The sequence below is a fragment of the Indicator indicator genome, chromosome 17, assembly GCF_027791375.1.
Source record: "Indicator indicator isolate 239-I01 chromosome 17, UM_Iind_1.1, whole genome shotgun sequence".
In the NCBI taxonomy this organism is placed as follows: Eukaryota; Metazoa; Chordata; class Aves; order Piciformes; family Indicatoridae; genus Indicator; species Indicator indicator.
The window spans coordinates 13,617,404-13,641,452 of record NC_072026.1 but is presented as its reverse complement, the minus strand read 5'-3'; the positions used below and the strand labels follow the sequence as shown (position 1 = coordinate 13,641,452).

At 40.2% G+C, this 24,049-nt stretch overlaps 1 protein-coding gene across 5 annotated transcripts in view; it reads left to right on the top strand.

The window, feature by feature from the left end:
* Positions 1-17,229, top strand: part of CHRDL1 (chordin like 1) — a 38,504-nt gene extending 21,275 nt beyond the window's left edge. Inside the window, exons 4-11 of one of the 5 annotated variants that reach the window (XM_054388636.1) lie at positions 3,743-3,888; positions 4,876-4,969; positions 8,311-8,378; positions 9,678-9,852; positions 13,115-13,309; positions 14,580-14,744; positions 15,885-15,974; positions 17,099-17,229. In XM_054388636.1, the coding sequence (XP_054244611.1) occupies positions 3,743-3,888; positions 4,876-4,969; positions 8,311-8,378; positions 9,678-9,852; positions 13,115-13,309; positions 14,580-14,744; positions 15,885-15,974; positions 17,099-17,229 (1,064 nt within the window). Of the gene's footprint in view, positions 1-3,742; positions 3,889-4,875; positions 4,970-8,310; positions 8,379-9,677; positions 9,853-13,114; positions 13,364-14,570; positions 14,745-15,884; positions 15,975-17,098 lie in introns of all 5 variants that reach the window. The other 4 variants (XM_054388635.1, XM_054388634.1, XM_054388633.1 and 1 more) reach the window with 4 other exon arrangements.
* Positions 17,230-24,049: the final 6,820 nt, after the last annotated feature.

Sequence of the window (24,049 nt, the reverse complement as noted above, 5' to 3'; positions counted from 1 at the left end):
ACACCAGTGAAAAAACAGCCTAGGTAGGCAACAGAAGCTGGGCACAATCACATATTTGTGAGGAACACTTGGATATAAGAATTCAAGCATAGCCACCATAGTCTCCAACTGCTTTAAAAAAATTGTCTTGAAGCCAATCCACTTTGATACAGCTGTATTCTGTTGCCTGTTTATTGAACCTGAAAGATTCCTTCAGCCAGATTGAGCCTCTAAAGCTACTTACAGGATAAGTTCAAATCTGTATCAGGTCACCTAAAGCCTAGGTTGTACACCTTAGCCCCTTACATTACCTGATGCTATTGTTGGTGATAGATCAGTGCTATCCGTACCACTCACTCATGGCCTTGGCTTGATGACACTAAAATTGCAGGCAAATGTAAGCATGACCTGTCAACTTCTACAGTGAAGTCTGGGCCCTTCGAGAATAAATGCCAACCACAGATAAAAGATGCTTGCTTTTCAATTGAGGCTATAACATCTTCAGCCTCTATTTTTATATTGTTACCACTGACACGCTATCAATGCCAGAAAGAAAAAGCTCAGATTGAACACACTTAATTAAAAGGACTCACACAGATGGTTTTCCTGGTGCTTTGCAGAGACAGCTAATTAAAGCAATGTTAGTCAGCACCATTAAAATGCCAGATAAAGCTTTGGGAACAATCCTGATTAAGAGGCAAGGTTTACAAATAGAGCTTTGAGCAATGCAGCATATTTGCAGTTAATTAATCTAATTCTAACATATCTTAACTAAGGCACAATATAATGTATGCTGATATCAATATTAATGCCAAGATTTTTCAGAGTTCAAACCTGGCACTTATTAAAACAACCCACAATGATTTCACATGCTACAGGATAATATGGTATCATGAGGGAGTCTGAACTCTTCTAATTAGACGTGATTTAAAGAGCATGAGAAAAGAAACCAAGGCAAATCCTAGCTGTAGAAAGTGTCACACACTAGCAAAGACAGAGGGAGAAGCTGCACCAGACAGAAGTTATATTTAGATGTGCAGTATAAACAAAGCTTCCTTGCAGCCTTAGACAGATGCTATGTTTGGAGAGAATCAGTCGTGCTCTCCAATATGCTGTCTCCCATACATGACTGTATATATTTTATGCAATAACAGTAATATGGTCTTGATCTGGGAACTTTCTAAGCCTTGTTTTATGCAACCAAGTAGCTAGAAGATAATCATATGCACAGGATGTGCAATACAGGACCTAAACCACGGTCATATTCCCTGTAATTGAAAATTACTATGCTTATAATTATTTCACCAAATAAGACTTCAAATAGCAATATAATTCCATCCCATATTCCAGAGATAGGCAGATGTACATATGTTTTAGGCTTCATGTTATGATTTAGCTGTTACAGGCCTAACTTCTGTGATCAGCTTAAAAGAAATGCAGATGAAAACAATGACCTCCTGCAACTCTTCACTGACATTTTCCAAGCAATAAAAATATCACCATCTTCTTTCCCTTATTTAGAAGCCACAGTTTTAACAGCATTCAGTGATTTCATAATGATCTGAGCAATGTGGCGTAAACCAAGGTAAAAGTGCAGTAAAATTTACTCTATTCATGTAGTACTCTGAAGACTCACAATGAGTCATTGAAATATTGGTCTTTGAAAATTCAGCTTTTGGCCAGGCATCCCGCATGGGCACAGCAATGTCCTGCAGTGGCTACATGAGCAGGGCCTCATATCCAGGCAAGAATCATGTGTATTCTCCTTTAATTTCTCCTTTTATTTTCATTTCTTTCCACTTCCACTGCTCTTTCAGTTGCCTAAGGGGCAAGAGGATAAGATAACTAAGGATTTGGCAATCTCTGTCTGCTTTCCATGAGATAACTCTTGGAAAGCCCAAGAAGCTATGGTGACAGAAGTTTTGGAGGGCGGCACAGTTCTAAGAAGTGCCTCTGTATTCATGTTTTCCAATATTTGTGCCTAATAGGACAGTAGCTGAATTTGTCACTTGAATCTTTTTCTGATGACTTTCAAAGCCATGTGTCTTAATTAGAGCATCTATCTTGCCATTCCAGAATGTGTGTTACTAGCAAAGCATACAGAAAGTGCCAACAACATTGTGTTTCTCTGCTAAGCACAGGTGTTGTGAAAGGTCTGTACTATAGAGAAGATTTTGGAAAGGTATCATTAGACACTCTTGATTGCACTGAAATAATGATGCATTTGGTGCTTCAAAGGAGGAAGTGCAGATCCAATGTCTGTCTCTTGAAGAGAAAGGAAACATCAGGCAAGGAGCCCTAAATGGCTAACTCCTGCCATTCTCCTACAGAATGTTCTTTGCTGACCCACTCACTCTCAAATACTGTAGTACATATATGTTTCACAGCCAAATTTGACATTTACCATTCCAAATATTAATATCTCATGGACCAATATAACTAAATATATGATTTTATGGAAAGCTCTAAATGTCAGTGTTTAATACCAGTGCATTCCAGCAGAAAATTGCTCTTTCATTTGAGCTCTCAGCTGAAAAACCTGCATTCTGTGGTGGCACAGTTTCACAAAAATCTCCCCAGATTTACCTGATAGATAATGAAACCTGAATTTTCAGGTCAGGTTTCTTTTACATAAAAACCCAAATCCACTGAAGGAAATTTCAGCTGCATTCCTAGAAATTTGCAGTGATTCGGGCTTCAGAGAACAAACACTTCACTGTTACTTCCAGCTCTTGTTTGAAATATTTTTTCCCATGCTGAGATGCTAAATTCATGTGAATGTGATTGTAGAGTTCCAGACCCACTGCCCAATAGGTATTGAGTGACTTAAATTGGACAGGTAAAGTGTAGTTTGCACAGGTAAAGTATAGTTTGCACAGTTTGTCAACTACTAAGAGTTAAACAATCTAGGGGATGCTTTACCATAAGGTATGGATGACTTTGTGTCTTATGAAAACATTTAACCCATCTGGTGCTGAACTGTGTGTGCTTTTGAGTTGAAACAGGAGGTTTCAGTGTTGAATCGAGACTGTAATCTTGTGCTCATTTGCATACCTGATATTAACATGCATGTCAGAAAAATCAGCTTTTAGGTGGCTTTGAACTGCTTTTTGTCAAGTTTTGCCCATTTTGAAAACAGTAGCAATGAATTGTGAAGGCCACTAGGAAGAAACACTTGCATAGTGCATCATTTTCCATTGACCCAGTTGCACCAACAGTATCTCTGCCCCTCTGCCAGCAGGTTTGTGGCTGTGGATAGCCAGCCTGCAGCAGTGTCTTCTGTGGGCTACAAAATTCCAAATCATTAATAAAATGATACCAGTACTAAGGAGGGGAAAGTATGCTTGAACAGTGCTATTGATAGTGGGATCCTGTTTGTATGCAGGATCTGTCACTTTCTACATTGGAACATGTAAAAGTCATGTAAATAGAACAGGTGAGCACAAAACTGCACCTGTCTATCCTAATACCCAAAGCTACAGAAGGCAGAGCAAGAGAAAAGCCAGCAGCATGAAACATGGCCATCAGTGCTGGCATTGCAGTTATCATCAGCACCCTAAGATTAGTCAAGTCAAAGTGTGAATTACTGAGTTCATCAAAATGGCAGCATTGGAGTATCTCTTCTACTTTGTAACATGACAAAGCTTGTCCTTGTATAATAAAGAGAAATGAGGGAGAAGGGAAGGTTTTCCTTCCCTGTATTTGTGATACTGTGTATAGTCAAGAACATTTGCATCAAGCATTCCTTTCCCATTGCTTCCAGAGGACTCCCTGTTCTCAGTAAGCAGCAAAATCACTGGGAAATCCTGTGAATACAACGGCACCACCTACCACCATGGTGAAATGTTTGTGGCAGAGGGGCTTTTCCAAAACAGGCAAGCAAACCAGTGTGCCCAGTGCAGCTGCTCAGTAAGTAACATGATTTGACAGAGCTCTGCTCTGTCTATGCTTTATTTCTCCTTTCTAGAAGACAAGGCACTGAAATATAAGCAATACATACCAAGGGTTGGGAACTGAGAACTAGTGCTGAAACTCATGAGAGTGTTGAGAGCCAGTTTGCAGCACCCAGGAATTGCTGGGTGACCTCTTACTCAAATGCAGTGGACAAAACTTACCCTACCAAGCACTGGCTGTGAGTGAGCTTACAGTGCTAAGGCAGCAGTTAAAATATTGCCATATATGTGCATATATAGAACATTTCATTTCAACCTGACTAGAAAATTCATTACTAAGTCACTAACTGAAACTAAATTCATTTGGACTGAACTGATAAATGAAGATCCCACAGGATGGGAATGGACAGCTGTGTAAAGTGGCACTGGGCCACAGAGCCATTCCTGAGATGTCACCAGTTCAAATCCAGTAGGTTTGATCAGTCATCCAATGACTCCTCAGAGCTGGTGTCTGAACCAAAGTATCCCTCTCAATCCAGCCAGCCCTTCAGTATCAAGTACTGACAACTCCAGACCTCCTCTGATTAAATCATCCTTGCATTCTACTTTACCTACAAATTTAACAGGCCAAGTACTGAGCAGACTTTATGACCTTTAGTTCCTGCTAAGCTGTTCCTCCAGTTTGTGGTAAGACACAACAGAGGAAGAACGGGGAAGAATTTACACTGGGTGGTCTTAGTACCAACAACATCAGGTACATTTTCAGCCTACATTAATTGCAGTTCTTTTCCCCACACACTTTCACCTCTTCACTTTTCCCACATTGCTTTAAAGAGAGTGAAAAAGCTATTCAGACTTTTCATTGCTCTGGTACTCTGCCTTTGCATATGAGAGTGGTATTTATATAAACAAATATACTAGATTTAAGCATACCCATAAAAACTGCATATGCAGTACCAGGCAAATCAATGACTCCTAAATTCTCCTTGTGTTTGACTGGCAGGAAGGAAATGTGTACTGTGGGCTGAAGACGTGTCCCAAATTAAGCTGCTCTTTCCCAGTGTCTGTTCCAGAGTCCTGCTGTCCAGTTTGCAGAGGTAAGTTTGAGTACCACTAGAGAAGGACAGGCACTGAATTTACTCCTTGCCCTGTCTGGGCACCAGCACTGTCACTCAGGACACTGTCTGCAAGGTTCCCATCCAGTGCATGTTGGGAAACTAACCCTCGAATTCCAGCAGGGTGACATTGCTACCTTTACTCTCCTAAACTGAAGCAGGAAGAGGTTGCACTGATAATAAAGTTGCATCCCCATAACAAGGCAAATCAAGTCTTTGCTCTGGGTAGAAAAGCTTTGCAGTAAAGGAAGAACTCCAGTTATGAAAGACACAGCAATTCCAATTCAGAGGGTAAGGCCAATTACTGCAGTTTAAATCACGTGTCAGTCCATACTGAGGTGGTTTCAGTATTTTACTAGCAATTGCATCTTAGATCTTGCACACACAGGAAAACTTGATTCTAGGAGCCTTTCCAGGCTGTCTGAATGTCTAAACCTAAATGTCTGCCTAAACACCCATCTAAATGTCTGAATATTGTACATGTATTTTATCTCACTATTAGTATTGTGGCATTTGAATTGCCTCTTCTAGGCTGTCTAAACACCTATGGCCAGATCTTAAAGGTACTCATGGGTTTCAGAAGGGCCACTCTATTATACCAGCAATGCCAAGCTGCTTTGAAAAACTCTTTGGCTTGCAGATTTGTGCAGCTATATCCTTCTGAGATTCTGCTTGTCTGAACTCAGTGCTGTTGCATGGTACAAGTAAAGACTATTATATTGTTGGTTGTATAATTTTGCCTATGGTGTTGTGAAACACAAACCAGCACAATCCCACAGTCAGAGTTTGTCCCATCCTCAGAGTTTACTGAGTAGACACACTGGACCAGAAGCTCTGAGCAGTGAAGGGTCTGAGCCAAAAAGAGGGTACCTCAGAGTGCACTAGTACTTAATAATACAACCTGGTGCAGAGAGAGTGCAGCACATGCTGAAAGGACAAATTCCTGGGTAGCAGCTGTGTTGTCCTGTCAATGCAGCAAGTTAAGCTACTTAACCTGCAGAGATGCAATGGTAATTAACTGAAGTGTGGCACCACGTAGGACCTGACTAATTTCTGGACCTGAACTAACTTCTGGGCTGTGTGCTGGTTAAACACATCAGCTCAGCCGGAGAGAGGATGAGGATCCCTGTGCAGTACTCCTTTGCAGGGAGATTGTTCCTCATTCTGTGCTGCTTTGCCATATTACTCCAGAGTATCTTTACAAGTCTTGAGACATTTTGCCAGGCAAGCTGCTTATAAAGCTTTTTGATCTCAGGCAGGCAAGATGATAGTCCTGGCTTCCCAAGGTGAAGTTCAGTGACATGCTTTTTTAAATGTAATATACAGACAGTCAATTAAAGTAAATCCTTGCTAATCATCCTATTCCTGGTGTCTGTTCCCTGATCATTTCTTGAGCTGTATTTCAAACCAACCTCTTCCAGTTACAAAAATCAAACTGAATTTAAAGTGCAAAGTGTCAGATATAGCTATGCTGTAAACAAACCAGCCGCTTCAGCCAGGGAGTGATTATGAGAAGCAAGATCATTCCATATAAGAGGTGAGTTTAAATCAGTTTAAGCAGTAGAGATGACCCAGTGTCTCCACTTATGCAGGGTTTTTTAATGTATTCTACTGTCTATTACTCTTTCTTTAAAATGAGCGTTTATCTCATAAGCAGCTTTGTCCTTTTCAATATGGCACAAGCTGGTTTATCTCCCCACTGTCATTCTTATGAAATGCAAACCTAAGCAAAATCTAGCATAGCTCATGGGGAAGAAACTGTGAGTCAGTTTCTGCTCCCTGCATGGCCAAATACATTAACATAATATACTAAAGTGTATGGTTATTAATTCATCTACTACTGACTAGAGAAGGCTCCAAGCACTAAGGTTCAGATGGGGATTTATGTCAGGATCCCCTTAAGTTCAGGGGAAAGTTCTCATAAACTGCATAAAGAGTAAAATGCTAATACACATTATGCACTAAGGTAGTGCATCCATGCGGGAACTGAGTTAAATCTGGATGATGTAACTCCAGAACTGGTGGCATACCTGCATCAGCACCATGGCTCTCCCAAGGCTGCCTCACTCACTACTACTGCTGCAGCAGCTATCTTATTTTGAGGACACAAGCCCATAATCTGTCATTAATGTGAGGCTCCCAATGTGGTGGCACTGCTCTGCATCCTAGTGCAGTGCTTGACACATCTAGAGTGAGGCTTTGAGCCACTAACAAAGCAGTTTTATCTGCACCTGTATCTGAATTCCAAAACTGGGATGAATTCCAAGCTCAGCTCCACAATAAATGATTTCTCCTGTTCTTGTACAAGTTTTTCAAGAATCAGGTTCCATCGCTTGTCTTATCAAGGAACACCTCTAAACATAGCTCTAAAACCTTCTTAAAGCTGCATTATCTCTATGGCCTCAACTGATTTTTCCCTGGTGTGATTTCTACCATAGCTTATTCTTAGTTACCTTTATATTTATGTAGTTGTCTGTAAAAAAACAAAACCAAAAAAAATCCCTAACTGGACACTGCTCCTGAATAGGAATAGAAACTGAGGGTTTCTTCTGTCCAACTTCCTATAAATCACGTACTTGGTTATGAGGAACCAGAGCCTGGCTCCACAAGCCTCTTGCATTGATTCTTGGAAGCATTTGTTACTTCTGCATCGCAGAAGTATGGAACAGTCTGTCTTTGACAAAGATGAAAGCACCTCTTGTTTCCTAATCATACCTGGGATGAATCATGACTTCTCCATTTTTATTAAATGAAGCATAAATAAGAATGAAAAGCCCAACCATCTAGATCTGGGGACAGGAAATTTGCAGGACAAAAGATGGCTTAGTTTTTCTTCATATGTATAATACAGTGCTATTTATTAGTGGCTACACTTGGACCTGACTACAAAAAAATAACTTGGGATTCAGTTCTCAGCCAAATTACAGCTGAGCACTGCCACACTGTAGTTGACATCTCCCTCAGCCCACAGTAGATGGGAGATCACACAATTTAGCCTTACTCTGGGAGATAAGCTAAGTCATATCTCACCTTTGCATGAGATCAAATAGCAAATGGTTGTTGGAAATTACCTTGCCTATAGTATCATTAAACCTCATAAATCTGGTAACAAGCCTTCATCCTGAGTTTACATAACATTTGAGAAGGCATCTTCCTTTTTGTCTCTACAGAGTCTGGCATGGTAAGGTCAGACTACAGACTTGACTTCTATACCTTCACCCTAAATTTAGACCTAAAGATGCATGAGACTTTTCTCCTAAGTATCTCCCCAGGTGCTGCACAATTCCACCCCCCTAACTGATACCGCTCTGCTTCACGTACAGGAGATGGAGAATTGTCATGGGAACATTCTGATGGAGATATCTTCCGGCAGCCAGCCAACAGAGAGGCTGTAAGTCTGACCTACAATTTAAAGACATGTTTTCCTGCTGTGCAGTGTGTGCTAGTACATGGTGAAAAATATTAAAGGATGATAAGGGGTCTGAATATCTACTGCTTCATCCTGGGTTCTGTGAATCTAGCCCAAAAAAGGCTTTTTCTACTTGTGCACATCTCTTAATAAACTCAACCTGAATTCATGAATAAGGCTGAATTATAAACTCCTATGAGCTCCTGCTGGACTTGGTTTTGATTGTATATGTTCTGTAAGAATAAAATCTGACAGCCTTTTGTGTGCTCTGCAAACATAGCTTTTAAAATGTAACTGCAAACATACAGAGGTATATATTTACTTTAGGGCCCTCACTACCTCTGGGGCTAATGCTAACTGTTAACAACTTACTCTCAAGAGATTATTTTTATAACAGCATTTGAAGAGACCATGAAAAGCTTTTAAGTGTTAGGTGTACTAACTAGATACATGAACCAACAGGTCTTTGGATGAGTGAGAAGAATCAGCCTTTTTAAAATAACTGATGTAATATAAACTATTTCTTCATGCCCATGGGTATTTTGGAAACTAATTCTCTGACAACAAGCAGTGTTTTTTTCTCTATAAAACGTACTGCACACTACTACTACTTTCATTTGCAACTAAAATGAGGCTTCTCATTCTGTAAGACTAGTAAGGTTCTGCTCTGTCTGTGCAAGGCTGACCGTGGCCTTAAGGCTGCTTTAAAGCTGCAAGCAGACAAGAAGCTGGGCAGTCATTCTGGACATGCTGAGCCACTGGAGCCCTAGTAAAAAACAATTTTGATGAGGAAAACTGAACTGGCTCACAATTCTTCTCATCTAATGTTAGAATAGAGACCAGTAAATCAGATATCTAGCTATGAACACCATTTTAATACATGGAGGGAAATAGGCACTTCTGGGTGGTGATTCATCTCCTCATTATACAGAGATCCATAACAGGTCAGGTTCTAAAATTGCCTCTCTGTATATTGACTTGTTTAAAGACTTCAGATGACCAACTTAGACAAAGACAACTACACTGATATTCACAGCCAGATGAGTAAGCCACAGCTGTGTATGTGTAGATGACTTCTTACCATGTTAACTATCTGTGAAACCTCAGTTGCTTTTATTTCATGTGATTCCATTAATTAATGCATCAAATGCGTTCATTTAATGATGTTTGATGATAGTGGCCACACTCTTCTCACTGTGTTCAGCCTCTAGTACAGCCTCTTTCCCCATGTTCACTGGAATGAGACATTTACTTTCCTGGTCTCTTTCTGCCTCCAAACAGAGACACTCATACCACCGCTCCCACTATGACCTGTCACCCAGCTCTGCAAGGCAGGTAGTCAACCTTCCACGATTTCCCAGTTCCAGGAGTAACCGTGGAGCCCTACCAGATCCCCAGCAAGCTTCAGGAACAATAGTACAAATTGTCATCAACAACAAGCACAAGCACGGACGAGGTAAAGACAAATACTTCTTACAGTATGGCTCTGGGTAAGGAATCCATCACTAGTAGCTCAGAAAGACTTCTCAAAAATCCAGCAGAATCTATGAAATTCACACTGGTACCAATAGACCAAATGCAAATCAGGAAGAGAAATAGCATTAAGCTATTAAGGATATGAAATCAGCTCTTGACTGAGGTCAGTGGTGCCTACAGATGAAGCGGTGAATTTCTGTCTGCAAAGGCACCGCAGATTTTGTTGCTTTCTTGAATTACTTTATGGGATTGTGCTAATTAGTAACTCCTAGAACACATGCAGCAGTCACCAGAGAAATGAGCGCTTTGTGCCATAAAGGACACCACCATTTAGATTCACTAACTCATTCAGACAGTGACTTGTCCAGTAGGGAATTGTTTGTGGTTTTCTTCAACTGCCTCCTCTTTTGTACCTTTACTAGCTGTAATCAGTATAGGTTTAAACTGGCCCACAAATCTCTTACCATAAGGCTTTCCACAGTGCCAAGAGTTTTTCTGCCTCCAAGGCTTAGCAGATTATTCTCAAGAAAGACAATATCATGATTTCCTACAGCTTAGGCTGGTTGTCTGAGACAGTGGGATGCAAAGGGGACTTTTCCTCCTCCACAGCTAATACTGAAGCAGGCTAGGCAATTAGTTTATACTGGATGCCTGAGCTGTAAAGAGGCAAAGGTAACCAAGGTAATGAATCTCACTCTAAGAATCCTCTAAGTGCCTTCCGAAGGGACATTTTACATTATGGGTTCATCAGAACTTTGAGCCCGTATGGCAAGCCTTATCCAAACATGACTAAACCATATTCCTGCTGCATTAGAAGAAGGACAAACCCAGAGGGAATATACCAGTTCTCCAGTTAGTGGGACAGGAAGTACAATAAAAAGGGCAAGATACTTAGTTCTCACAGTGGGTGTACCTCAGTGAGCAGAGTGCTCCAGAAACAGGCCTAAGAAGCCATGAAGGAAATAGCTGTAAAAATGCACGTTCAGAAGAGCATCTACACAAATACCCATCAGTATGCATTTGAAACTCCCCACAAAGAGTTAAAAGCCCTTGTATTAGGGCCAACTAATCTTTTAAGGTATTAACTAACAGAAGGAATGTTGGCCATAGGATCTTTATTATCCACCTGAACAAGCATGAAAAAACATTCAGATCATGCCAGTGTTTGATGCTGACTCTAGGAGCAGGAATCTCCATGCAGTGCAGTATCTTTGACATGCAGTTCACACAAGAAGACATCATCAAAGCAATTTCTAACTGATTTGTTTCAGCAAATAAAGGGCATACAGATGAACAGCATATTTCTAGGTGCAGTATATAGTAACTGCCTCAATTTCAGACACTCACTGCGCAGAGAGTGTCTGAGAGATCCTCATGATGGAAACAGGAATGCTGACAGTGTATTTTCTTTTGTTCTTGTGCAATTAACAAGTGTTTTACAAATTAATGCACAAGTCCCTTGAGATGCATTTTAACAAGTTTAAAGAAGACGCCAAACCTCTCCTGACATGTAAACACCATGCAGTTACACGGATACAGATTTATCATCTGAAACATGCAGAGCACTAAAAACAGGGCATCAGGGAACTAGAAGTTATTTGCCATGTTTTGGCTTCAACTGGAGGCTTCATCTGCTACCTCAGAGTAATTACTTAACTGTTTTGTTATAAACAAACCCTTAAGCCAGAGAGAATATATATCTACACAATGTCTTGTATTATCCCTTCCACTGTCAAGAAGAAATAATGAAACATTTATGTCCATAAAGGATCTGGAGAACTCTAGCTGGAAAAATAAATCCATATAAGCATAGATGTAACTGATAATAGTAGTATTTAAGTAAGAGGCCTGCTGAGCAGTTGAGTACTTTCCAGTTTTCTCATTTACAGTTTTTTTACCCTATGTTCGTAGTATACAGGTAACACTTTACTTCTTTTATTTGAGAAACAAAACTGGTTCCTACCTCTAAAATAAAAATGTGTCTTAAGAAAGAGTTAAAAAGTAGCAAATTATAAACAAAATGATAGCATAGCCCCATGAAAGACAATACATGGCAAAACCCACTCCCCATAAATCTCAGTAACTCAGTACAGTATAAGCCAGTTGGTCACATCTGGTACCAGTTAGATGTAAATTTCAGATTACAGATAAAAATTAAATTGCTTTTGAAAGTTACAGGCAAAAGAAGAACATATTTTACAAATAAAAGCATTAATAAAAATGATGGCATATTAGAAGAATTGGAAATATTTACAACATAGCCCAGCTTTGCTTTAGTTGCTTTTAGAAATCAGGCAGTGCCCTTTCTTTCACCTTGTTAGGATTGGTTTGCATTTCTCTTTGTGTTTATAAAATATTTTAAAAGAAAGAAGTAAGGTTTATAGGACAAATGCAAACATGGTGTAAAGTGATATAATTCCCATTAACTGCTGTGTGACCCAAACTGGCTTCCACCAGACATGGATTTTTCCACTCTCCTCCTGGCAGCTATATTTCTCTGTCTCCCAGGGGCACTGATGGATAAATACTCCAAGGTGTTTAGATGCTGTTGAAATGGAATTTCTGTCCCATGTGCGCCCTTCCATGTCTTGTTAATGCTTTCTTGTGATTCCCAAAGCCAAATGTGTCTATGTACCTATAGACATACATATTTCCACAAAGGACATTAAACTTCATTTGGCAATATTCCCTTGCTTTGTTCTGTGTGCTGTGTAAAAGGAACTCCCATGCAAAAGCCGTAAAAGCCACAGGTGACACTAACCCATCTCACTGCTAGCCGGGGTCTCTCAGCAAAAGCCATGTTCAGCTAAAGGTAAGAAAAGTTGTGTAGAAGACTCAGCAGCAAATGTCATGATCCTCTCACCTACAGATTCTATTCTAGAAGCCAGAGCCAGTGTAACAGGCTGTGGACTGAGATGAGGAGGTGGAGTGAGTTCTGTAAGCTGCTTAGTGATGCACAACTGAAATGCATGCACTGGGCAGGAGCAAGTCAAATACTTGACTTGGCCACCTTCTCTGTTCTCTTCCAGAGTGATGGACACCGGTGTCAGCAGAGCTGGAATAAAAGCAAAACTGCTCAGAAGAGGGTGATCACAGACTCAGACTCATTTTAAGTAGTGAAACTCCAAGTTAAAGTTAACAAGCAGAGAAATTGGCCAGAGACACTAAGAAAAGAGACACTGCTTTAAACAAATGTGCATGAATCAAATGAACTTTGTACTTCTTGTTCTTTTCTTTTGTAGTTTGTGTTTCAAATGGCAAAACATATTCACATGGTGAATCTTGGCATCCTAATCTCCGGGCCTTTGGAATTGTAGAGTGTGTGTTGTGCACTTGCAACATCACCAAACAAGAATGTAAGAAAATCCATTGTCCAGAACAATATCCCTGCAAATACCCTCAGAAAGTAGAAGGAAAATGCTGTAAAGTCTGCCCAGGTAAAACAAAGTTGATCACAGACCACCTTTTTGCTGTGCATGTTAAGGGGCTTGGTTCAAGCCATCTGGTCACAGGAAGATCTGATGAAAACAGCAATAGCTGTGCCTGCTGTGCTAATGTGTGTGCTGGGGTCTCTGTGTGAGACAGGCAGAGCTATTCACTACTGCTGCTCAGCTGGGGGGGCTTGCTGCCGTGGGCTTGTGTTCTGCCCAGCCTTTCTCTCTCCCATTAGCATGACTTTCTGACACTCATCTCCTAAGAGAATTATTACAGAAACATACACATGAAGTTCATTACTGTCAAAAGATTTTCCCATCCTTCCCTGACTGAAGTGCCCACAGAACCTTAAAATAATTTTCTAGCTTGTGAAATTTGCATTACTGGGAATAAGCACAATGCAGTGGCAGTAAAAGCAGGCAACAGGTATGCATCTAGATCCTTTTGGATACTTGTGAATCAGAGATCCACAGCTTTTATTTGGCTCAGTTGAGACAAGAACAGACAGAAAAACCTGGCTAACAGGCTTCAACAGAAAACTGAATAGCAAAAAGAAAGTTACTGCCTCTTTTCTTTGGGGCTCTAGGTGCCATTTTAAAGAATGGTGAAGCTCTTCCTGCAGTCTATCTTGGCCTGTGGAGATGTATTAATTATTAGGCTTTTCCACAAAAAGCAGTCAGAGTTTCTGAGTGGCATCATCTCTCTGACATTCTTGTCCAGCATCCATTTACCAACAGAATAATCGAAATTTCTACTTAAATGTTCTACAACCTTTCCAGGTAGACAATAGATAATGTGCATTGTGGCTTGCCCAGGGTTGCCTTGGCCAGCTGGCTGCTGCTGAGCAAAATGCAAACCTTGCAGGTTCTGTCTTCTCTTCTCTCCAGCAATGCATTCATTGGGGCCTGTCCAACTGCCAATTTTCATTCAGTTAATTAACTCTGAGACTTCTACTGTTATTTCAAATATGCTTGAAAAGTGGACAACAAATTAAAAATGGTGGGTGGGGGTCTTGGAGATCAGATGGTTTTACACAGCTCATTTCCTTATGAAATTGGATTATAAATACAAATAATGCCTTGCCACCATAGACAGACTATCATACCCCAGCAGAACAGAACAATCTGGAGCTTGGCTGAGGATGGATCTGAATGGTCATACAAATAAAACTTCTACTTTTAAAGTAAATCTGTGTGGCTATTGGTGCCAAGTAAGTTCTGAAGGACTTGATTACAGATGTAGTATCTGTTTTGGTCTTTTCTTAAACAGAAGAAGTGCCAAGTCAAACCTTTGACAACAAAGAGTACTTCTGTGGGAAAGAGACATTTCCTGTCTATGAATCCATTTTCACAGAGGAAGGAGAAACCATCAGAAAAATTGCAGTAGAGACTGAAAAGCCACCTGAAATAGAAATACATGTGTGGACAATTAGAAAAGGTGAGTTGGGTGAGTTCTTTCTTTGAACACTGTATCATTTTCCATTGAAATCCCAGGACAATTCGCAGATCCAAGCACCCTGAGACTGCTGTTCTTCTGGCTCTGTAGCATATCACTGTTACAGCCACTTGTAGCATACTCAAGTTTTGATGTACAAAACCCATCAATAACACAAAGTTCTAATTCTGCAAACTCTTAACTTTCATGGTGAGCAAAAGCATGACAACCAACAGGTTGTCAGTACTACCCTGTGACATATACTGAAGAGAAATGGGTATCAGGGTTTGAATCGAGTGCCTAGAGGTTCTTATTTATGATGGACTAAAGCTTTCCGTTGAAATCAGTCTGCCTTAGTGATGTTACTCTCATGATGGTCTAGAATATGGGAAAAAACTTGTTAAGGGTGGAAACAACATCTTCTACTAGACTAACTGGTAAAATTAGGAACTAATAGAAAAGTATTCACAAGCCCAAGCACTTGTGCAAATTCTGAACTTTTAGTATAATAAACATTACCTCCAGCCTCCCTCCTTAATCTACTTTAAGCAAAAAGCATGTGAACCTCACAGGAAACTCCCAGGTAGTACAGCCTTTTACATGGAAAAAATACATCTCTAGGATGCACTGTAAAGCATGAAGCCAGGCCCAAAGCATGAACAGAGTCAGAGAGGATCAGACAGTTAATAACTACCATCTGTGTTCAAGAAGCCACAGCTTTCTGATGATATGACAGTGATGTTGCCTACTAGCTCATGACAGGCAAAATGGTATCTGACTGCACAGTGATAATATTTTCCTCCAAGATACTGGGATTTTTGCTTCTGTTGTAATCTTAGATTTACTCATACTATGGAAGGGTGCTGGAAAAGAACTGGCTAATTCTCACACTCCTCACAAACTCTCTGTAGTTGTAAATCCACAGAAATATTTCCAGGGGGAATGGCAAATGGGGTGGGGGAGTGGTGGTGGCAACAGGGGGATGGCAAACAAAAAGAATAGGCTGAAAATCCATATGATCAGTAAGGATGATTTCACAAGGTGACTCAATGGCAGTAGTTGTACATAAAGGCAGGAAACAACACAGGCTGAAAACAACAGGTACATTTCCAGTAACATGCACTTCTCATTTCTTTGCTAAAGGGATTCTGCGTCACTACTATGTAGAAAAAATGTCCAAGAGAGAATTTGAAGAACTTCCTTACTTCAAGCAGATAACAAGGACAACCCCCAGTAAGTAAAATTCTGACCTCTTCAGGTTCCTATTCTCCTTAAATAGAACAGCCTTGAAAAATATACTGTTTTACTCAACACAACCAAACAGATGCACTCGCTTTTCCTCCAGTATGTCTCCAATATCAAAATACAGCAACTTGAAATATATATATATAGTTCATGTCCATGCTGTCTTAGTCTCCCGTTATTTATTTATTTATTTATTTATTTATTTATTTATTTATTTATTTATTTATTTAAAAATTTATTTATTTACTTCTCCTACATACATAGGTGTTAAAATTTGAAAGAAGCCTTTCCTGTGTTCTTAGCAATATCTTCAGTATTAAAATATGCCTTTTGAGAGGACATCTAATTATTTTCTCACTCTGGATTCAATTTCTTTTTTGTTGTCATTGTTATATTTTATCCAGCTTGGGACATGGCACTTAATTTGATAGCTGAACTGAGCTATAGGCATTTTTAGTTCCTAGTTCTTCGGCATTACAAGTTGTCATTTTTTCTAAGGTATCTAATTAGGTCAAGGAAGTATTTTTCCTGGGAATAATATATTCTTGATAATACAGCCTCAGTGTGAAGCACTGATTTTTTACTGTCAGCCTTCCATAAGCTTATAATTGTTTCCTGCAATACAGTATTCTAGATACCAGGACAGCAGGCATTTCAACTAACATTATCAAAAATGTATTGAAATATTAATATCCAGCAAACAGAGTTTGTATTATGCACAGGTAGGCAGAGTTCACAGTGCCTGAAACATTTATACTTGTTGCTTGCCAACTTTTAAATACTGTGGTTTACTATCAGAGTCAAACTCATCACACTGTCATAAAGCAGAGTATCCAGCATCACAAATGGCTGGATAAATAAGGCCAACTTACAGTACTACTTTATTAAAGAAAGGAATAATACTCTGGTCTTTGCTTATTATTTTTAACAAAGTCATTTTGCATGGAATATGTTACGTGATTGTAAGATACTCTGAATATTTTCCATGGGAGGACTGGACATTCTCTCTTTGACCATTGTGAATCACTTGGTCTGCAGAGTGCTTGTAAACATCTTTGAAGTTCCCTATGCCCTTTTCTAAGTATCTGTCTCCTTTGTGTTTTTGTTTTCAGGCCAGTGGAAAATATTTAGCGAGGGAGAAGCTCAGATCAGCCAAATGTGTGAAAGCAGAGTGTGTAGGACTGAGCTCGAGGATTTGGTAAAGGTTTTGTACCTTGAAAAGTCTGAAAAGGGTCACTGTTAAGGGAAACAGCACTGGAGGGAGAAATACAAGAAAACTTATGAAAACTTGGATCTGCAGCTGGACTGCAGGCTTATTTTGCTTAAGTCAACAGTTGCCCTAAACCCCAAAACTATAATGCAGTAATTATTCACATCATGCACAGCAAATTTGCTGCTTTATGTGTAGTGGTCTGTGTCAACCGTTCAAATATCTCCTCCAAAAGACTAGGAGGCTCTGTATTACTGGTGGGGGAAGGAGAAAGAGAGACTGTACTTTCCTGGAGTTGCATTGCTTTACAAGTTAAAAAGCGAGAACAGAACATTTTTATTATTATTATTTGGCAAGTTATTCAAACTAATGAAAAGAAGGACACCTAATAAATGTGCAGGAGCTATAGAGAGCAATACTTCCTGTGCTGAATTTATGTAATTTCTGGTGTTGAAATGACTTAAGGATTTTTTTTTGGTAGTGGAGGAAGAATACAATCGATACAATACTTGAGTTGGAGACATAAAAAAACAGGTTTGAACTAACAAATTCCTAAGCAGCCTGCCTTTGGGATGATGTTTTGTAAGTACAGCAAACTGAGTCCATAAACTGAGCAGCAGGTGTTAGTGGCAGTCACTATATTTTTGTAGCAATTTGAGCAAATGTTCTCTTTTAAGTGGTTTTCACTGTTTCCTCCACCCACTCCTCTACAAAATGTGAAGTGTTAGCTCTCTATCACAGCCTTAATAACTTCATTCTTCTGGGCCCTATTAACACATGGTCTTAGCAGATAAATGGCCTTCTCAAGTGGCGTGGCAGAAGGTGGTGAAGTACTTGCAGGACTTTCAAAACACTTAGAGGCTTAAACCTCCCAATTAATAACTCCTTAAGAGTTGTGACAGCACTTAATTTATATGTTAAGATTTGTAACAAACCTCGTCTTCTGCATTTTTCTGAGGGTGACCTCTGAATTCTCATGCTTCAGGGACACCTCACTCCCATGACCAACACCAAACAGCTACAGCAAGGCTTGAGAACACAGCAGCTCTGTGAAAACAGTTGTCTTTGTGAAAATCAAGCCTGAGAGATTCTGTTAACTTTGATGTTGCATGTCTACAGCGTGTTTAAGGAAGGTGTCTCTCATCTGCAGAAAAAGTTGAAAAACCTTTTCTCTGAAATGTCACCAAAAATACTGCACTGCCTCACAGCTGCAATGTTAGATTCAATCCCAAGAAGTAAGGGACTCTGCCTGCTTTTGCTCCCATTTTCTTCTCTACTGCTCTTCAAACACATGCTAGGAAACAAATCTTCATGAAAATGGTTTGAGCCAGGGGCTGGGTCTTCACAGGGAGTGAAATCAACAGTGACAGCAAGGATTTTGAGGTTTGTCATTCTGCCAGGGACAACACTGCAGGGTGTACCCCTTTCTGAAGGCACGAGGTGTCGCAGAGCTCAGTGCTGAATGCCACACACCCGTGTCAGGCAGAGTTTCACCATCCTGAGGGGATCCTTGTCTTGAGCAGCAAACCCTGGCAGCCTCCCTGTGCAGTGCGAGATTCAGGACCAGGTTTATTCATACTGCCTGGGCCCTGCCTGTGCTGCCTGCAGCTTCAAAAGGAGGCAATGCAGGGCTTTCCACACAGAGGAGCAGGTCAGGAAGACCGAGGTGGAGGGAAGGCTGAAGCAGAATGCTTCAGGGTCATCTCAGGTCCTTAGCAATTTTGCTTTTATATAACCACCCCATTGTCAGTAGCCTGCATAGAGAGCAGATGATGTTTAGGAATAATTCCCTCCCTACCAAGCAGTCAACACGATCCCCTGCATAACAGGAAAACACACTAAAAATGGAGCTGCTCCTGCAACTGTGTGGATTTGCAAGAATTAAATAGTCTTACTTGATATCAGGATGAACCATGGGGGGTCTCTTTCCAAGCCTCCCCTTCAGGGAGGGAAAATCCCAGGGGTCCCTACATGGTCCACACAGGAATCTCAGCTCAGGGCCTGGAGCCTTTTCCCTCCTCCTGCCTGGCCCTCAGTGTTTGGGGCTGTTCCTTACCTTTTTCCCCTCACCCCTTGCTGCCCAGCAGCATTCTGCAGGTCTCCTCAGAGGATGCTGCAGCCCTGCTGCCAGCACCTCAGCACAGGCACCTAGTAGCTCTGATACCAGCTGTGGTGCACAGGATTAACTAGCACAAGCACCCAGCCCTTAGAAGTCCTGAGTCACTGTGAGTCAAGTGAACTGTTCCACCACTGTACCATGGACTGTAGCCATTGCCTCCATAAATACTATACTGGTGTTTGAAAGGGTGCAGTGTATCCTAACTGAGGTCCTAAGACTGCTGCAGAAGTGGAAAATTTTATAATAAATGTTCTAATAAGTCACAAATTAACCTTATTCTTCTGGTGAAGATGTTGTAAGGAAGAGGTTCTGAGGAACTGGAGTGAAGTGGTGAGAAGACCAGCAGTTGATTTCTCACCTCACAGGCATCGTCAGTTTGTTTGTAATTTTTTTTTTTTAAGAAGAAGGCAATCTGCTTTTTGTATTTGTAATAGGACAGGTGGAATCCAGATTGTGTATTTATTTTATAAAAAACACTTTTTAAGAAAAGAAAAATCATAAGCATCATTTAGTAAAATGCAGTTTCTGGTCATTTAAGGCAACAAAATACAGTGTCATGTTTTTCATTCTCTTCATGGGATGTACATCTGTTACGGTACTTATTTATGTACTTGTATCACTTTGACTTGGTTTGATAAATTAATAAACTCTGAAGTTGATAATAAAACAAGATGTTTTGTGTATGATCCTGCTTGGTCAAGATGTTTGGTCTCAGTTCCCTGTTTGCAGTCCTGCTACTGCTAGCTCAGAGAGAGCCTGACCCCCTACACCCGGCTGGGTGCAGTGCCTGGCTGTCTGCTGTGGAATAAGGCACTGAGTTATGGAAGAGTCAGGTTCAAAACTGCTCGGCAGGGTGCAAAGTAAGGCTTCAGCACTCACCCTACATCCTTTCAGGTGTGATCTTGAACCATGTGTGCTCAGCAGTGCACCTAAGATGCCAGTTTATAAAAATACTAACAGGTTATATTCAGTTCTGACTTACCATCAGTACTTACAACTGAGCCTGAGCTCAGTGAAGTGCACTCATTGGGAGTCCCAGAGAACTCCACAAACAAGTTTGCTTCAATTACTTAACTGTTGCAAGATGCTGTAGTGTTTAATCCACAGGGATGGTGATGCTGCTCCCATTTAAGTCCATTTCAGACCATGGCAGAGCTCTGACTGCTCATTGTATCTGAAAATCAGACACGTAAAGCTTGCGTCCCTAGAGCTGAAGCAGTTCATCCTTTTAGGTCTTCTCTCAGGAATGTCTTCTGCAGATTTTTGCAAACCAACTTACACTAGCACTCATTTAAGCTAAACTGAAAAAGCTGAAGAAACTACCACAACCTGGGTAACACAAACAGACAGATTCAAAGGATCAGCAGGATGTTGAAACTATCAGCTCATTTAAATTGTTTCATCACAAGAGCCAAGACTGCTTTCAGGTCTCGAAAGCTGGGTAACAGTAATATGCTGGGGAGACAGCATAGAACCTACAATGTATAGATTTTCTGCTGAGAGATATGTGTGACATTGGGAAATACCTGATTTAATTTAGCTTTCACTCACTCAGCCTAATTAATTTTGAAAATCAAAGCACTGATGTCCATATAATGGAAACCAAGTAAAGAAGCAATCAAGCATTGACAACTGTGAGACTAGTACAGGACATACTGCTTTCTGGGAAATACATATTCTGAAAGCTCAAAATAATTGGGGAAACATTGATGGAATCCATCTGTGCCAATGACTAAAAAGAGATGGCCTTAAGAAACATAAGGAAAAAAGTGTAAACCATGAACTGTCACATGGCTAGCGGTGTAGCTAAAATGGAGAGTATCAGCCTTGGGAAAGATGATTTTTCAAAGTGGTTCCACACCACTGAATCATTGAATCAGCAAGTACACCAAATCAGAAATTCAAGATGTCTCTGGAAATTCTCCATGAATTTAATTTCTGTTATTTCATCACAATGTGCATATTCATCTTAGCTACCTTTTTATTTTAGCAAGGCATCTGTTACAAGAATCCTTTCCATGAGAATATGCATACCTGCTCTGCCCTGATCCCTTCCTGTCCCAGCCCCCTTCTCCAAGCTTAACCATCTAGGGGCATCAGCCTTCCTAGTAGTTGCAGTCAGGGCTGCACTGTTGCATCTCAGTTGAATGTATTCTCTTGATTTCATAACATCCAAACACTTTTTAGCAGCATGCTAAATCTTCACACTTCATTTCTATTCCCCTCTGATGTAACAGAGAACATCTCTGACTCCAGATGACTCCGTAAGCCAAGAGGGGCTGGGCATCAGGAGGCACCAATTCACTGCTATGTTCCTCTGAAATTACTTACAAAAATACCTACTCAAGTACAAGAGAAAGAGCATGTCAGTCTAACACTCTCATCTTCATACACTCTCCATTAAAAAAAAGGTCAAACCATTTCACAACTCAGATGATGAATACTTCCAGAATAATTGATAGCACATGATGTTTTTGCGTAATATTGGTGTGCTCTGGTGCCTGTTGTGTTATCCATCTACAATAAAAGCCAAGATTTTTGAGATTTATTGTGGGAGGGGTGAAAATTAACACAGTTAATCTTTATTTCTATTTATTGCCTTTGTTTGGGGTTTGAAAAATACCTTCATCTTCTGATCTGAGGTTTTGGACTGTTTTACTTCTTGGGTAAAGTATGTCTGCAGCTACATGAGTATGAGTCTGAACCCACAACCCTGCCCTTCTCACCAATCCAACTGTGAGCAAGAATGCAAAGCATCCAAAGCAAAAAAAAAAAAAAAATTATTTTAACCCAGCAAAACAGTTTTAATGTAGACACACTGGATGACAGTTCAGCATGTTCAGAGAGGGCAGCAAGCCTGATTTCCTTACTACTCAAAGTGAAAATTCCCAGTCTTCCCTCAAGTGACCTGAGCTCAGGAGAGTGTACATCACACTAAGCTTTAAGTGTAGCTAACTGCTTCTCAAACAGAGCCCACAGTGAGTTGTTTTTTCCACCAAGATCAATTCTATCTCCTATAGATTTACTTCTGTTTCTCTCTTCTTTATTTCTTCATGTCAGGATCACACCACCACAAAATCAGGTGTGTCAAGGCCACAGTAAATTAAAACTCCATTCTGTTCCCACTGAAGTAAAACTCCCAATCCCTTTCAGAAGGACTCCCTGAAGAATGCATACTAATATGTGCTATACTGGAATTAAACACATTTTAGTGTCCTCTAGTATTCAGTGTGTACCAAAGGTACATTTTATATTTTTCACAGACAGATTCCCAGTCATTTACTGTTCCTCAGTCAGCACTGCTCCTCTTGTCTGGTCTGCCCCAGATCAGTTGTTGCCCCTGCCAACAGCTAGGCTGGGACAATGAATTAGAGTCCTAATTTTAGAGGCATAAGTAGAGTCAAGTAATGTTTAAGGTTTATGTACTGGAGTATTTTTGTTCCACATCTCTAAATGGGAAGATTCAGACTTTCCCATTAAAAATCTAGCTTGAAATTAATGTGGTATTTGTTGCCATTTCCTGTACTGAAGTGCCATGCAGCATGGCCAGGTTGTATGCTGTTCGATATGCACTTTGAGGTAGCTGTAGTTCAACCGAGAATGAAATAGCTCCTACAGAAACTTTTAGTATGGTACTCAGGACAGTACTCAGGTACTCAGCATTTTTAGTTCTGTAGAAGCATCAAACAAGAAAAGTGAGCTCTTGGGCCAGCCATTTCACTAGTGAAATGAAAAGATTTTATGTAGAAGTACGTTACAGATGTGTGACTATCTCATAAATGGATAATAATCACCAAGTAGCCAGTCCTTACAAAGTTCGTTCTAGAAAAATGCAGATTAAATTGTAAATAAAGTTACTTAGATAAAAAAAAAAAAAAGTATTATTCTCAGAGATACCTGTACAGCTTCAAGTGATTATATGTTCCAGAAAGCTGTGTCTGGGAACCTGAGATCATGTTCTCGATTATGTGCTCTTGCTCTGAATGTCATAATATAGATTCAACTAAGCTAAGTCTCACAATGTCTTTGGGTTTAGATCTAAGCCAGATAGTGGTATCCTTTCAAAAATGGTCCAATGACAGCATTAAAAGCCACCAGAGGATTTTCAGAATCAGAACTGATTATCCGTTAAGGGTAACTTTGTCATTTATATTAATGCAAACCAGTTGCAAAATCATGCAACCAAATCCTACCAGTAGCCCTCATCACTCACTTCACACTATGTAAATTGCTATAACCAAGTCTAAATTAAAAAAAAAAAAAGTTATTCTGAGCTTCAGCAAACATGCTAATTTTCTGGAAATAAACCCCCTGCTGCTATTTTGTTTGAAAGACTTAGTAAATAAATTACAGATTGGAAAACTGCAGATTTTTTGATGAATTCAAAGAACATTCAGCCTCGAGCCTCTTTTCTTTTGAAACCATAAGTAACCATTGAGATTCCATTGATAATAATGGCTAAAGCCTACAGGGACTTAAGAGCTTACAACAGCCCTTCCCTCCCTGATTTTTCTTCTTAATTCAAAGTTAGGCAGTTTTTAGAGTCTTTGCACTGATGATTCCCTGCTGAAGAGACTGGGCTCTTCCCATGACATCAGCTTATAACAAGCTCCCAATTTCTTTGTAGTCAGCATGTGTTGGGAATTATTTACCCCATCTAAATGATGTCCATGATGAGATCACTTTTAGTAAGACAAAGCTGTCATAACTATCATGCTCATGATGACCATGGCT